The sequence below is a fragment of the Rhipicephalus microplus genome, chromosome X (assembly GCF_043290135.1).
Source record: "Rhipicephalus microplus isolate Deutch F79 chromosome X, USDA_Rmic, whole genome shotgun sequence".
Taxonomy (NCBI): Eukaryota; Metazoa; Arthropoda; class Arachnida; order Ixodida; family Ixodidae; genus Rhipicephalus; species Rhipicephalus microplus.
In genome coordinates, this window is record NC_134710.1 from 368,107,065 (window position 1) to 368,123,197 (window position 16,133).

Sequence of the window (16,133 nt, forward strand, 5' to 3'; positions counted from 1 at the left end):
ATAGCTGTGACGAGTAGTTTTTGAGCTCGGGGTGTCATTTGTCGAGAGAAGAGAGCAATTTTCAGCTGGGTTTGAGAATTTACTGTGAATCGCAGGTCGTGTGCTGTGCCATATATTTGGCTCGCGTGTTCTCGGAAGCCTCGACTACCGATTGGGAGCGTTTTCTGACTATGCTCAAAAAGTGTTGCAGGGCCCGTTAATTTGGCAGGTGGCCTTCGCCGCGAAGCGGATTTTCTTGGATGGGTGCTTTCACGGTTTAGCACTCTGACACTGCAGCAAAACCATCTTTACAAGCCATTACATGCGGATTAATATACATCTATTCGTTCATTGCGAATACTTCGAAATTTTCAATAATATAAATTTTAATTGAAAGTAATACTCTACTATGGGTTTCAATATTATTATTCGAATATTCGTATAAGCCTACCTTTTATTGCTACCAAAAAAACAAGAAATAAACTTGCCACATCACTTCATTTTGGACAGTTCATCAATACGTGGCATGTTCACGCTTAAGGAAAAATGCGGGTGAGGGTTTCGCAAATCATTGAAATGGCTTCGCAGACCCTAGGGGGTCCGTGGACCCCCATTTGAGAACCACTGGTGTAGAGCATTATCAGAACCCCACTATGATAAAACTGTTGATGGGTTCTGGAAAAGCCATGAGGAATGAGGCTCGAACGACTAGCTGTTACGCAGCATGCTGCCCTAGGTAATAAGTTGCTGAGCCAGTAGAATATACAGTGGACGTTCTGATTTCTCGGACCCTCAAAGGATCGTGAAAATTTCTGGAAAATCGAATGCATATAAAAATGGACCTTTTTTACTGGTATTTTTTGCTGACGGAGAGTGTCATGGCAGGAGTACAATACAAAATTCTCGCTGCAATCTTGCAAATGCCTCTTTGAGGCGACTTTGAAAGAGTCGTTTATTTTTTTTTAAAAATCGATGTGGCCAGTGCTACCTCAGAGGTCAACATGTTGGCCCAAAAATGTCTGCTATTTTCTTTTGCACAGCATTCTGCTTGCCCGCGATAATGTCTGCCTCAATTTCAGCTTCACGTCATGCTGTCGCTGTTCACCAATAACAGTGTCATCAGTGCTTGCGTCAACTTCGAGCTAGTTGGCTGTGTAGGGGCTGCCGAAAATTGGATGGCGAAGGCTATAAGCGGTGACTCCAAAGAGGTCGAACTTTCGCTAGGTAGCCGACTTCCCCGACAAAACGGTCCTAGTTTGCGCCGATTTCTCAACTTGGTGCGCCTGCTCTGCCATTAAGTAGTATGCAGCATCAATCCGAAGTGTATCGCACGTCGAACTTGGTTCCACGGCGTCGTCAGTAGACAGCCTCGTTAAAGTTTTCGGCAGATCCAACGGGTCCGGCTGGGACTTCAACTCAGCTGTTGTAGGCTCACTTGTAGCTGGCGCCTTCTTATTCCAAGGCCGTTTTTTACGGCTTCCAAAAGCTCGTCGCGTTGATGGTTTCAGACGAGAGTATCCAAGCATCTCGATTGCAGTAAGAAAGTACCAGTGCAAAGCAAAAACACGGTGCGTCCAAAAACACGCACGATCGTAAAAGCAGACTCACACAAACGGACAATGAGAGACTCGGAAAGGCGCGCCACGTGGGAGCCAATCCGCTATCTCGAAACGACTTTCAGAAAACCTGTGACGGCAACTATTCTGCTTGAGCGACATCATTTTGAAATGGTGCAAAATGCGCATAAAGAAAACGGCTTCAAATTAAGCCCAAGATGGCGGCACTTGGTACGCTGTAACACACATTTAGCGTGCGGGAAGTGCGAACAAATTTCGTCCTTTTGAGGTCATTTTAGTGCGACCGGGGTGCATTGAAGGCTGATTTGATTGTGTTTCCCGACCGAATACAGCGTTAGCAATTTGAGAGTAGTTGCTCAGAAGTACAAATGCCCCTAAAATAAGCTTTGCAAAAAATTACTTTTTTATCATTTTTGACCGTTTTAAAACCCGGGTCCCCCCTTAAATGCCCTTCACATTTGCACTTCCTACTACCACTGAAGCCTTCATATTTTTGAAATCCACAGGTTGAGGTTGGTTCACACAGCCGACTAGCATTGGTCGCGCGACCCCCCGCAGGGGCGCCTGCGCAAGTAGGCGTTTGGTGTGTAGCGACACCACGGACCCGAGCTAACGGGGGAGTTTCTACTCCCTCCCACGCCTAGCCGTGCGTGGCTTTGCCGTGTCCGGGGAAAAGGGGATCCTGGGGGTTGAGCCGACGCTGGGTGATTGGACCGTTAAGGCCCCCCGGCAGAGGCAACACACCCCTTTGGCCCCGGCTTCACGTAGACGGCACCCCTGGGCTGACCCACCCAGGGGAAATCGGCAGTCGCCTTTTCCTATCTCTCTCTCCCTACATCTTCGTCTTTTGTTCTCACTTTACATCTTTCCTGTCTTCTACTCTCTTCTGTATACTTCCAATTTTCCTGGCGGCAAGGGTTAACCCTGTGCAAATAGCCTACCTTGGTCTAGGCGCATTGGGTTATGGCAGTGTTGTACGGCTGACGTCTGCAAGCTTTCAGCACCTGTAGACTTGCAGCGTCCCCTTGTTGGGCTCCGTGGTGGGTGGCCGCCAACGCTGCTGAACAAAAATAAGACCGGCATGCAAGGCGCATTTCCTCTACTATCTGATCGTACCGGCCTAAAGCGGGTACGCACCGACGACATAAATCTCTTCAACCAGCCAATAGAAACTTTTCCCCACTTCCACGTCATTCACTGTGAAAAAACCGGAAAGCAAGCCAGGACCGTATCTCCTTTCGTAGTTGCCAGGTGTCTTACGGAAACTCTCGGGGCTGGATACAAAGTAACCAAAATGGCGAGCGGAGACCTTCTTCTAGAAATTCGGGACAAAGCACAATATGAAAAGCTAAACAGCCTCTCAACGTTTGGTGACGTACCGATCACCATAACACCACACCGATCCATGAACACCACTCGCGGAGTGGTATCTGATGCAGACTTACTTGAGCTCACCGAAACTGAACTTTTGGAAGGGTGGAAGAGCCAAAATGTCAATAATGTACAGAGAATTATCATCAGAAGAGATAATAAGGAAATCCCAACGAAACACTTGATACTCACGTTTGCATCCAGTAAACTACCAGATTCCATTCAAACAGGGTACACGAAAACATCTATCAGGCCGTATATACCAAATCCTCGTCGTTGCTTCCAATGCCAGAAGTATGGCCATGGCTCTAAGACCTGTCGTGGTCGCCAGACTTGTGCACAATGTGGAGTCCTAGGCCACGTGTCCGAGAACTGCAAAGAACCGGCACACTGTGTGAACTGCGAAGGAAACCATGCCGCATATTCACGCTCCTGCACATACTGGAAAAAAGAAAAAGAAATAATTACATTGAAGGTGAAGGAGAACATTACGTTTAAGGAAGCACGGCGAAGAGTCGCTCCATTCTATGGACCTACATACGCTGATGCGGCGCGTCAGGGGGCACCGCCGCACCAGCCCTCGCCACCCCTTCGGCCCGCGCATTCCGAGCCGGCGGTTGTGGCACCTGCCCCCAAGGCGGCTGTAGCCCAGGCTACACCGCCTACTCTCAAACAGAGACCGGAGACTCCAGAGTCTTCGGGTCTCAAGGCCTCCCCTCACCAGGCGAGGCCCAAAATCCAAACTAACAGCCCGCACGTGCGGGCATCCAGTGCCTCCGAGGAGGCAATGGATACGTCGGCACCCTTGGTGCCGAAAGAGCGGCGTGGCTCCTTGGAGCGCGCCAAGAAAACAAAAAAGCAAATAACAGGGCCTGGTGATGGCCCTGTTAAGTGAACTCAAACTCCCCGTCTAAACAGCCACTTGTTTTTCGTACACACAGCATTATTTTACATTCACCATGAACACTCAAATTATACAATGGAACGTCAGGGGCCTTCTCAGAAACCTTGACGACATCCAAGAACTCCTACACGAACACTCACCAAAAGTGCTGTGTGTACAAGAAACACACCTTAATTCAAAACACACAAATTTTCTTCGCAAATACGTTATTTTTCGAAAGGACCGTGATGATGCCGTGACATCATCCGGAGGTGTTGCCATCATAGTGAATCAAGAAATTGCATGCACACACTTACAACTCCAAACATCCCTTGAGGCAGTGGCTGTTCGAGCGGTTCTTTTTGATAAACTGATCACAATCTGCACGATTTACATTCCTCCTAGTTATCAGCTACAAAAACGTGATTTACACTCTTTAATTGATGAACTTCCGGAACCTTATGTTCTCCTTGGAGACTTTAATGCGCATAGCAGGCTATGGGGAGACTCTCGGTATGACGCGCGAGGTCGACTGATCGAACAGTTCCTTCTCTCGTCGAGCGCGTGTCTCCTAAACCGAAAAGAACCAACCTATTATAATCTCGCCAATAACACCTACTCCTCTATAGACCTGAGCATAGTATCTCCATCTCTTGTGCCTCTACTCCAGTGGAAAGTTGTCAGTAATCCGTACGGAAGTGACCACTTCCCCGTAGTTTTGAGCACGACAGTAACTGAGTGTCCATCACGTGTTCCCAAGTGGCTCATAAACAGAGCCGACTGGGAACAGTTTTATACTATTGCTAGTCTAGGTTGGAATGACATCCGTACTTTGAACATTGATGTTGCGGTGAACTACTTCACAGCGTTTTTGATCGATGCTGCAACAAAATGCATCCCACAAACAAATGGACACCCTGGAAAACGACGTGTGCCATGGTGGAACTCTGAATGCCGAAACGCGCGCAAACAGCAAAACAGAGCTTGGAGGCTGCTTCGGAACTCGCCGACAGCCGAAAATCTTGAAACCTTCAAGAAAATAAAGTCTCAAGGCAGGAGAACGCGTCGGCAGGCCAGAAGGGAAAGCTGGCAGAAGTTTTTATCAGGGATTAATTCATACACACAGGAGGCAAAAGTCTGGAACATGGTCGGTAGGATAGCAGGGAAACAAGTACACACACTTCCACTCGTAAACACTCAGGGTGATACCTTGGAAGATCAGGCAAACTTCCTCGGTGCACACTTCGAACAGGTATCCAGCTCGTCCCACTATACTGACACTTTCCAAAAATACAGAACAAGAATAGAAAAGCAGAAACTTGAACACAAATCCACTAGATACGAGGAATATAACCAAGCTTTCAGTCTTGCTGAGCTCCGAACATCTCTGAACTCCTGCAGTACTTCTGCCCCAGGTTCTGACCGTGTGATGTATGAAATGTTAAAGAACCTACCAAACGAAACCCGAAAAACCTTACTTTGTTTGTACAATGCTATTTGGTCTTCTGGCACTATTCCTACCTCCTGGAAAGAGGCTATTGTTATTCCCATTTTGAAAGAGGGCAGGGACCCTTCTTTAGCTTCGAGTTATAGGCCTATTGCACTTACAAGCTGCTTGTGCAAAGTCTTCGAAAAAATGATAAACTGCCGACTTGTACACTTTCTTGAAACAAACAATTTGCTCGACCCATTTCAGTGCGGGTTTCGAGAGAGTAGATCCACGACAGACCACCTTGTTCGTATCGAGGCACAGATCAGAGACGCCTTCGTCCATAAACAGTATTTTCTCTCCGTGTTCCTCGATATCGAAAAGGCTTATGATACAACATGGCGTTTTGGAATTCTAAGAGACCTATCCAACCTTGGCGTGCGCGGAAGAATGTTTTATATAATCAAAAGTTACCTGTCAAACCGGACATTCCGTGTCCGAGTGGGCACGGTTCATTCTCAAACATTTGTCCAGGAAACAGGCGTTCCACAAGGTGGTGTACTTAGCTGCACACTTTTTCTCATAAAAATGAATTCCTTGCGCTTGACCATCCCTCGCAATATGTTTTATTGTACATATGTGGATGACGTCCAGCTTGGCTTTAGGTCTTGCAATCTGGCAATGTGTGAGCGGCAGGTTCAGTTAGGTTTAAACAAGCTCTCAAAATGGGCAGAGGAAAACGGATTCCGACTGAACCCACAAAAAAGCACGTGTGTCCTGTTCTCCAGAAAGAGAGGCATGCACTCAGAACCCGACATTGAACTGAACGGTCAGCGTCTGTCTGTTAATACGGAGCATAAATTCCTAGGATTAATCTTGGACAACAAGTTGACCTTCGTACCGCACATCAAGTATCTAAAAACAAAATGTTTAAAAGCCATGAATGTTTTAAAAGTGTTGTCACGTACTAGGTGGGGTAGTGACAGGCAATGTCTCATGAACCTATATAGAAGCCTCATTCGCACCCGCTTAGATTTTGGGGCTGTTGTTTATCAGTCTGCGACTCAAAGTGCTTTGAAGATGCTGGACCCCGTGCACCATTTGGGCATCCGCCTTTCTACGGGTGCTTTTCGCACCAGCCCCGTAGAAAGCCTTTATGTTGAGTCAAATGAGTGGTCGCTTCATCTGCAGAGAACATACATGTCCTTTGTTTATTACCTTAAGGTGAAAGCAGACAAGAAGCACCCCTCATACTCTACTATTAATGATTTGTCGAGCTCAACTTTGTTTCAAAACAGGCCTTCGATGAGGCAGCCCTTCTCTATTCGCCTGAAGAGTCTAGCTGAGGAAACTGGAATCTCACTAGAACACAGTTTAATGGCTCCTGTAGCATATCCGCCACCGTGGCAATGGCAGACTATAGACTGCGATGTGTCTTTCCTAGAAGTTACAAAACATGCACCTGTTGCCCATATCCGAACATACTTTTTGGAACTTCAACACAAATACACATGTCCTGAGTTCTTCACAGATGCCTCCAAGACTAACTCCTCTGTGTCCTACGCTGCTGTAGGCCCATCCTTTTCGGATGCTGGTCCACTACATCCACGCACAAGTATCTTCACAGCGGAAGCGTACGCGATACTTGTGGCAGCTAAACACATCAAACAATTACAAATACAAAAATCAGTAATTTATACAGACTCCCTAAGTGTGGTAACGGCTCTGCACAGTCTTAAAAAACAAAAAAAACCAGTCCTTGTCTCACTTTACTCTATTTTATGCACACTTTACACACTCAAACAACATGTTGTAGTGTGCTGGGTGCCAGGGCACCGTGAGATTCAAGGCAACGTGAGGGCGGATCAGCTCGCTGCATTCGTGCACAAAAGCACTGCCCCTACACCAATATCAATCCCGGCCCTCGATCTTAAACCATCCCTCAAACGAAACCTCAGAGTATACTGGCAGAGCAAGTGGGATACACACACACAAAACAAACTACACGTTATTAAGCCACACCTTGGTCATTGGCCGCCCGTATCGAAATCGCGTTATACAGAGGTGATACTAACGAGACTCAGGATAGGACACACATACACGACACACACACACCTTTTGTCCGGTGGCGATCCACCATTGTGTGACAGATGTGGTGAAGCATTGACAGTCCTTCACATTTTAATTGTGTGCAAGCAATTGGACACTGTAAGAAAACAACACTTTCCATTACCCTACCGACAACATATACCTTTACACCCTGCAATGTTTGTCGGTAGGGAACCGCTTTTTAGTTATAAATCATTGCTAGCGTTTTTAAAAGAAATTCATAGCTTTCATGTCATATACCCGGGCATACCGTAGCATGACCTCTCCAGAGAGGTTTTTGCTTCGGTGGCTACACAAGAAAGCACATGCCTCACGGCCCTTGGACGCAAGGGTGTGAACGAGTGAGGCACTTGTGCTAATGCCATACATATGCACCATCGTCTTTTATTATCACCAACTTTTGTCATCTATTCACATCACACACACCTTTCACCGCATGGTCATGATTTTATTACTTGTATGTTTTTACCCGCCTTACTGCGAGGAATTTTATGGCCCTTATACAGCCGCTTATCACAATCATTGTCCATAATTTTAGTAAGATGAACTGGCGCTCTTTGGCCGTGAAATGGCCCTTGCGCCATAAAACATCAAATATCATCATTGGTCGCGCGACCATGTGTGACTGGCGACCAAAAAGAGATTGACGTTCACATCGGCAGAGGCTGCATGCGAGCGACGGGAAGTCGCAAACCCGAAAAGTCAATCCAGATATCATTATCAGCGAAACTTTGGAGACTGGCGGCGATTAGCTGATCGCCGCCAGCCGAATGAGCGTAGTTTGCTGAGCACAGCGCATTTATTGTTTTCGACGGCCGCTTTCACGCACCATTCCCTATAGCATCATGGACTTCGATTCGAGCGAAGAAGACAAGAGTGTCTTGTTACTGACACGACTGCTGGATAAAAAAAGAAAGTGCAGCTCCTGTATTGCCACTGAAGTGGGGTCTCGAACCTAAATAAGGTTGTTACTCAAATAAAGTTGTCACTCACTCACTCGGATTCAGTTAACATGAAGCTCGTCTCCAGAAAAGCGCTCCCACACACATCCGTATGGGCGACAGTGATTCTGCTCAGGCTGTAAATAACATGTTTTCTGGTTGCACATCACAGGTTCGATACTGAAATCGTTATTAGAAGTATCTGTTGCACCAGATATGTGAACAGCTTGCCCAAGTAGTGCCAATTTCTCATAGAGTGGGCCTCAATCCTCTCTATGAATGCTGCCTGTATAACTCACCTGAAGTGTCACGGATCCTGTTAATGGGGAGGCAGTTGCCGGGCAGATTCCAAGGGCTGACGCATCGGTCCATTGAAACACATTACGAAACCATGCACAATTTAAATGTAGGTCCTTTTTGTGCACCAGCAATGCTGGCTGAGGTCCAAAGACCGAGCTAAAGCGAAGAGTACACTACATAAACAAAATGCGTTAACTTGCACCCAGGGATATCAATTACAACTCACAAAATCACCTAGAGGGAATGTGAAACAACGAAAAGAAACCTACCACGCTGCAAACGTAACCTCATGCATTACAAACTGTACAAGAACACTTTGAGGCCTCGAATATTCACCACACGTGTGTAGTCCGAAATTCTTTGAACCATTCTAGAATATTTATCTTTCAAGAAACACTGAAACAAGCTCCAGCTATAATCGTCATCCCAGTGACACTCTTCAAAAGAAGGCACTCGAGGCGTCGTCACTCGATTCTGCCAAGATTGACTGACCGCACAACATGACCCACTCGTTCCGCTCAAACATCATAACTTCTTGGCCGTGTTCAGCTACCCGTCCTACCTTTCGCCACCTCTCGTTTGGATCTCTACAGGTTTCGCCATTTCGGGAACATTCCAAGCGATTATCCGGCATGTAGCACGTACCACAGCGACACCTAGAGTAAAGGGTTTCGTCTCGCCAGTCCATCCGTGGAAACAGCTAGCCCAGAAACAGATGTCTGCAACTCTACCGATCTATGCAGCCATTGCGCCATCGTGTATGTAGAGACCTAGAGGCTGTGGTAGAGGGTAAGGCACGCCCTGGGCACCTTTTGACAGTTTTTTTCGTTTTTCGGTGGCGTGCGCCTGTTGAGGTGGAATGGTGGACGCGGTGGCTTGAAGATGTCGTCTGGATGCAGCTGCGCATGCCTGTTTTAACGCTCGTATGTGACAAAAGGAAGTGCTTGTGAAAGGGGGCTGATGGATGCAGCTGCACATGCCTGTTTTAACGCTCGTATGTGACAAAAGGAAGTGCTTGCGAGAGAGGGCTGACCACGCAAGCTCCCTGCTTCTTGACCTGCGCTCACTTGATGAGGAGTATTTCCGAAATTGTTTCTTGTTGTTTGGCATTCCTGTAAGATAGTGAACAATCCATTTTCTCTTTCTTTCGATGTGTTTAGCATCCCGCGAATGCCGCCACGAACATTCAGTGCTTTTCTCAAGCTGCTGCGCCTCGCCATCTACAAGCTGAGTACTCCATAGTGGCCATGGTGCCACCATGGAGTACTCGGCTTGTAGAAGGCGGGGCGCAGCAGAGTACCAGACTCATTTGTATTTCAAGGCAGGGGGTGAGTGCAATTTACAAAAAAATAAGAGGCAATGAGCCCGTATATAAATGAATGCTGATGTCTTTTCTGGTCTTCCCTGATTGGTTTCAGCAGTTTGTCGACTGCAGTGGCGCAAATGAAAAATTGGTCAGGAAGCGACTAGCCAAAGCAGTCGCTTAGCGACTGATGCGACCGTTTGCGCCCAGTCGCAAAGCGACCAACTTGGTCGCGCGACTGATGCTAGTCGATGGTGTGAACCAGCCCTTACACCGACTCCATTTTGTGTACTGGTGAATGTCAAGTTATATCAGAGGTTGCAAGAGTAAACCAGTTAGGGGAGAGGGGGGGGCTTTCTTCATTAAACCTAGCTTTCAGATCACTGGGGTATGGCATATCTGTCTTGAAAGCCCGTGAACTTTAAGATAAGGACTTACAAGGCTAGTCGGTATGACAAACCTGTGAAAAGGGGAGAACAAGGAAGAATGAAGGGGAGACGTTGGTCTTTAAACGGTGTTTTTTTAATAGTTGGGTGAGCAAAATGAAATTTTATTCATTTATTCAGCTTTTTCTGCAGATTCCAAATCAATTAGTAGATTAGTAGTAGCTGCATTAGAATAAAAGATAAGCTATTTCAACAAGAATTTCTAGAATAAATCATATGGGGATTTTTGGCAACTTTACTTTGTCAAACAGAAAAACGAAGTATGTGCAGCAAGATTGCCAGAAAGCTGGTCTAGCCGATTTGTTATAATGTTGTTTACCAAATTGCAATTCTCGATAATCGGAACGTGTGTGAAGCAAAAAATGTTTACTCTTATGTGCATTAGTTTATGTTGCCTTTGAAGTTCAACAAAAACAATCAGATTAGCATAATTGGCTAGACCAACTCTCTAGTAGTCTTGCCACATGTTTTGTTTTTCTATTTAACAAATCAAAGTTGCCAAAGAGCACTATGAGCAATATGCTCTCAAAAATGGCAAATCTTTTGTTTATGCAGACAATAAAGATCACTTGAAAATTTGAAATATGCAGAAAAAAACTTAGCAAGTATAATAAATTTCATTCAGTTTTAACCCAACTAATAAAAATATTTTTTTTTTTCAAGGATATACACTGTTCACATTCTTTTTGCATAAGTGCATGCCTGAGTACTTGTGAAATATTTTTGTGCAAGTTTATTGTTCTCCCCGGAGTTTTATTCATCAAAGTATGATGAGTTAAAGCGCTGAAATAGTGGCTTTTATGAACACAAGACTAAGAAGGGACAAGAATTGTTGTCATCCCTTTTTCGTATTGTGTTTCTTCAATATCTTTTTTTTTGCACTGTTTCTTCTTCTTTACCATTGTATCTGCATGCTGTGTTTGATGGAAACCAGCTTGTGAGGCACATTTTCATCTAGTAATATGCTTGGGCTTGGACTTTAATAGCGTGACTTCTCTCTGTTTTGTGTCTAAGTGGTGCCATCTTGTGGAGTGCAGGTTGACAAGCCTATCACTCCAGGTGACCGTGGGGCCGCAACATTCCTGCATGGAGTGACAGACGAGATGAGGCAAGAGCACCGGCAGAGGATATTCGCCTGCAGCAAGGATGAAATCATCTCAGCAGTCAAGAGGTGTGTGAAGACAAGAGGTCTCCGTTACTGGCTTGCATTGTCTATGGTTATTTACAATTGACTGACTTCTCTACATAGCTAGCATGAGTGATTCCTGAACTGGTTTTTTAGTTTTTTCTCTGGTAATCTGGTGTTACAAGTAAGTTTTCCTATTTGTGGGGTCTGACTCTTTTTTATTTTGTGACCTAGCAAGTGTAATGTTGCATGAAGGGCCAATCGAAAGAGAACCAACTATGTGGACTGTATTTTGTAGCAATCACTTTGGTCTTCCGTTTTTCTTATCATTTATTGAACCAAGTCATCAATCTTGACTGTAATAGCAGCATGGCTTCTTCAGAGCTTGTGTCACAGTGTCTAAAGAATGTTCTATAATGAAATTGATCATTAGAAAGGATCTTAAGATTAGTTTATGACTCTCTAATGGGGCCTTGGCAGTTAATTGCAAAATATAACTTATGCTCGTCCTGCTCATTAGTTGGTATGCTGTGTCAAGAGTAGCAGCCAGTGAAGGGGAGATAATTGCATAGTATTGCAGTTGTATACTCTATATATTTAAGATTGTCAACAGTAGATGAAATTCACAATGCTCAGTTTGTTAGTTAAAAAAATAGTTGTTGCCCTCGTGTTAATGTAAGAAACATTGTGCACAATGAGTGGTCACTTTGTCAGTTGAGCAATAGTGCCAAAAGAATGTAGAGAATCAGGTATGAGTTGACTAGGTTTGTGCGAATAGTGAATTTATGTCCCAAGTGAAATTGAAGCGAATAGTGATTTGGTCTAATAATTTTGAATTGAATTTGAGTAGCATATATCTCATATTATAAAGCAGAATGAGCACATTTGTCATGACCCAACTATCCTGCACCGTACCTTTTTCCAAATGTTTACATCAGCCATGTAAAGTTTAGGGGGGAAATAGGTCCATGGGATATCTCATCTATTTTTTAATCGAATATGATGAGAGTTTGCATGCTTACTCAGTTTGTTCTTCTGATTCTAAAAATTTGTTTTTTTTTTCTGTAGTGTCACTAGTTCTATAAATAATCAAGATAGCAATCTCTATTGTTCTTACCACAATATAAAAATAACCACCAATCAAAAGTTTACAATTGACATAGGGATTAATAGTAGAAAGCATACGACACACTACATAGGAAGCAATTTTTTGATTTCGGTCATTATTTCTTACATTACAGTACACTAAACTTTATAGCTCTGAATATGGCCATGGTGTGGTCACACAAAAGACTAATTTTAAAAACTTTCATTAAGGAAAATCAAAATCTACTTCCTATGTTGTGTGCTCCAAACATATAGCTTCATGCTGCAAAAAGAATTATTCTGCTATCTGTAATAGTTTCCGATATATTGCAGTAATTGTCTGGCACGGTGTACGAAAGTGCCATTTTGAGAAAATCAAGAAAACGAAGAATTCTAACATTTCTAACTGTAAAAATGCATGTACTTAAAATTACATAGTCATTAACATATATATGGATACTAGAAAGCCTAAGGAGAGCAATGCTGCAAGCTGATCGAAAATTGAACAAATACTTCTTGAATTACAGCAAAATAAAGTTCATTGCATATAAGCAAGAACAAAATATTTTATATTAACATAAAAAGAATTGGAGTAGCACATTAAAAATCTTCTCTCAGTGTTGTTTCTTTTGCACATTTAGTGACATTGTATAAAAATAATTGCAGCTCTAGTTGTCCTAGGTCCACTTTTACAGAACAAGCAAACAAGGAAATTGGTCAAAATCTATGTTTCGAAAAAAATACTGTTAAAACTTTTGCCGTTTTGAGTGAAAAAAATCATGGCACACATACTTTTACTCAGTTAATATGCACCGGTCGTGTAATCGGACTGATTGTTCGCATGAGCACGTCATTTCTTCAAGTCCTGCTGCAAGTTGTCACCGTGTGCTCGTCTGCTGACAAGGTCGCTTATCTGTTAAGTGATGGTACCGACGCTGATGTGCGACGAATGTGCACGCGTCATTCGCGATTAGCCGAATGACACGGCGATGTTTTCAGGCTTGTCCAGAATGAGTTACACGTAATAGTCGCAAACTGAACTTGTGCACTCTTTCATAATTTTGAGGCTACATGAGTGCTGATCGTGTTAGTTTTCACGTAAGACTGTCGCATTTTCGAGTGGAGACCGCGACATCATTGCGAGCACGTCGTTAATAGCAGTCTACTTATTGCCAGTAGCCTCCATTGCCTGGGCGGCGAGCTCGTTCACCACGAACAGATTCATTTTCTGCTGTTCATCGACGCGTGCCGTACTCCACTCAGACGACCCGTCACGCAGTTTACGCACAAGCGAGGTCGTTTCGTCAGGCGCGGAGGACCGTGGCACCAGCATGCTTAGCGATGAGACTGCGCTTCCATTCTGTCGCTGCAAAGGTTCATAGCTCTCGTAGCTTCACCTGGGCTTTTTACTTGTCGTCTTCTAACTGATGAGGCTGCAAAACACGGCAGCTTTCAGTGATGTTGTCGGCAACCGACGGGCTCGTACGGGAGCTAGGCCTACACCGGTGACTCGGCGACCGCCGTTGACTGCCACGAGTTTGTTATCTTCATTGTCCTGAGCCATAGTGAGGCTTTTTCTGAAGTTCAACACGAATGAACGATCCCCACATCCACGTCACAAATTAGTGTGGCATCGAAATTCTTTACTGCAGTAGGCAGTCGACAGCACCATGACAAAATGGCGCATGTCCGTGCGCGTCACGATGGTGAAGCAGACACCTGAAACGCCACTTGGCCTATCCAATGCCTAGGTTTTGTCACGTGCCCCAAGCAGCCAATAAAATTACGTGCTGGTGCTTCTCGAATATGTGTTTTTGCTGAAAAACCAATGAGCAAGGCCAACCAGCGGCGGTGAGAAATCGGAGATGAAGAACGACCCTTACAAATGAGACCAAGATGAACACGATACCTCGTGTGTACCGGCAACGGTTCGGCGTGGATAAAGCGCGATTTTAGCATCTATTTGCACTTACATTCATCTCACAGGGGTGTCATAAATTGATTTCGCACCAGAATTAATGACGCGAGAAGCTAGAAACTTCCCGGATAAGCGCATAAATAGGTACAGATTCCGAAAATGTCAGCTTCAAAAAGTCGATTTTTTCATGATTTTCGGCCTTCTAAGACTCGTGTCTCCCCGTAAGCAACAGTGAAGATAGTTGACCTTAAGGGCTTACATGGCCTTCTTGGCTGATGCTAGGCCTTCCCTTAGTGTAGACAAAGTGGAGTCAAACCTGTCACAGACCGTGCAAGGCTGTCCAAACTCCAGCACCGAAACTAGCGTTCAAAGCTGGCTGTGGCACCTCCGGTAGAAGTGCAGGCCTTTCATTGTCTGTACTTTGCTTGCGTGGTGGGCAAACTTCATGCGGTGGCTGCACAAACTGTCTCCGTCAATGGGCGTGGCTGATAAGCAATAGCACAGAGGGCTTTTTATTGCGATAGCAATTATATGGACACTCTCGGATGGATTTGGCACCGGCGTCGACATCAGCAACGCCATCACTCACCGTATATGTTTACGTATTTATATATATGAAAAGGCAAGAAAGAAAAATAATGAGGAAAAAGGTTCCGGTGTGCGGAATCGAATGTGGGACCTCTGAATCGTGAGTGTAAGGCGTTAGCCACTGAGCCACGGAGATGCACCTCGTTCAACGTTCAAAACGGAAACCTATATATATCTACGACATACCGCTGGTGACGGGCATCTCGGTGGGAACTATCGCGTTTTCAGCATTACCAGCAAGATGGCGCAATGAGCGCGCGTCCCACATCGTCACGGCGCGGCGGCGCGCGATCTCATTTCCCATGCATACTTTGCCCCGCGAAGAGGGGGTAGGGTGGACACTCACAAGTGCATTTATCTCGCGATGGGGACAATAATACGTCTTGGCTGGCCGTGGGCTTTCACTCGAATGATTCTGTTGTAGTTATCGGGCGCGCAAAGGTCACTGCAATTGTTGTACAAGCTCTGTTTACGAAAATGGCGCGTTTTTCAGACGCAGTAAAGGAACAACTGAGACGCTTATTTATTCGCGTTCATCTGTACCTGTGAGTACATTTCGTGTGTCATTTGTGCGTGAGAAATGCGGGGCACGTTTCGATCTGCTTGCCATGCTGCTCGTGAACTTCCAGTTTGTTGCTATTGGGTTCATTGCGTTGCCTTTACGGCAAAGCAGTGACTTTTTTGTGGTCACCCAGCGTTTTACCTCGAGGTCTAAAAGCTTCGCTCTTAAAATACAAAGAAGGCATGTGACAATGTCATTCTTTTTAGTTCAGTGAAAGTGGAAGCAACTTTGAATGATAGCAGGATTTGAGTTTTTGTAGAACGCAAGTGATAACTTGTAAAATATGATACACTTTAAAATTTGTTGAGCTTAGAGCATATAAGCCAATATAACAAGATATTAAATTTAAAAAAGGATGAATGATTGGGAAGGTAATATGTTAATTATGCTATCTGCATTAGTTTATGAGTAAATAAGCTGGTATAAGGAGCTATAAACCTAAAAAATGATTAATCGATGTGAGGGTAATATGTTCATTTAACCCACAAGTGCCACTTTGTGGCAGTGCGAATCTT

The 16,133-nt window shown here is 44.7% G+C and overlaps 1 protein-coding gene across 3 annotated transcripts in view; it reads left to right on the top strand.

The window, feature by feature from the left end:
- The window catches only part of LOC119161093 (presequence protease, mitochondrial), a 271,037-nt gene that overhangs the window by 226,559 nt on the left and 28,345 nt on the right, over nt 1-16,133 (top strand). For all 3 annotated transcript variants that reach the window (XM_075879940.1, XM_075879942.1, XM_075879941.1), the window contains exon 26: nt 11,376-11,509. In XM_075879940.1, the coding sequence (XP_075736055.1) occupies nt 11,376-11,509 (134 nt within the window). The remainder of the gene's footprint in view (nt 1-11,375; nt 11,510-16,133) is intronic.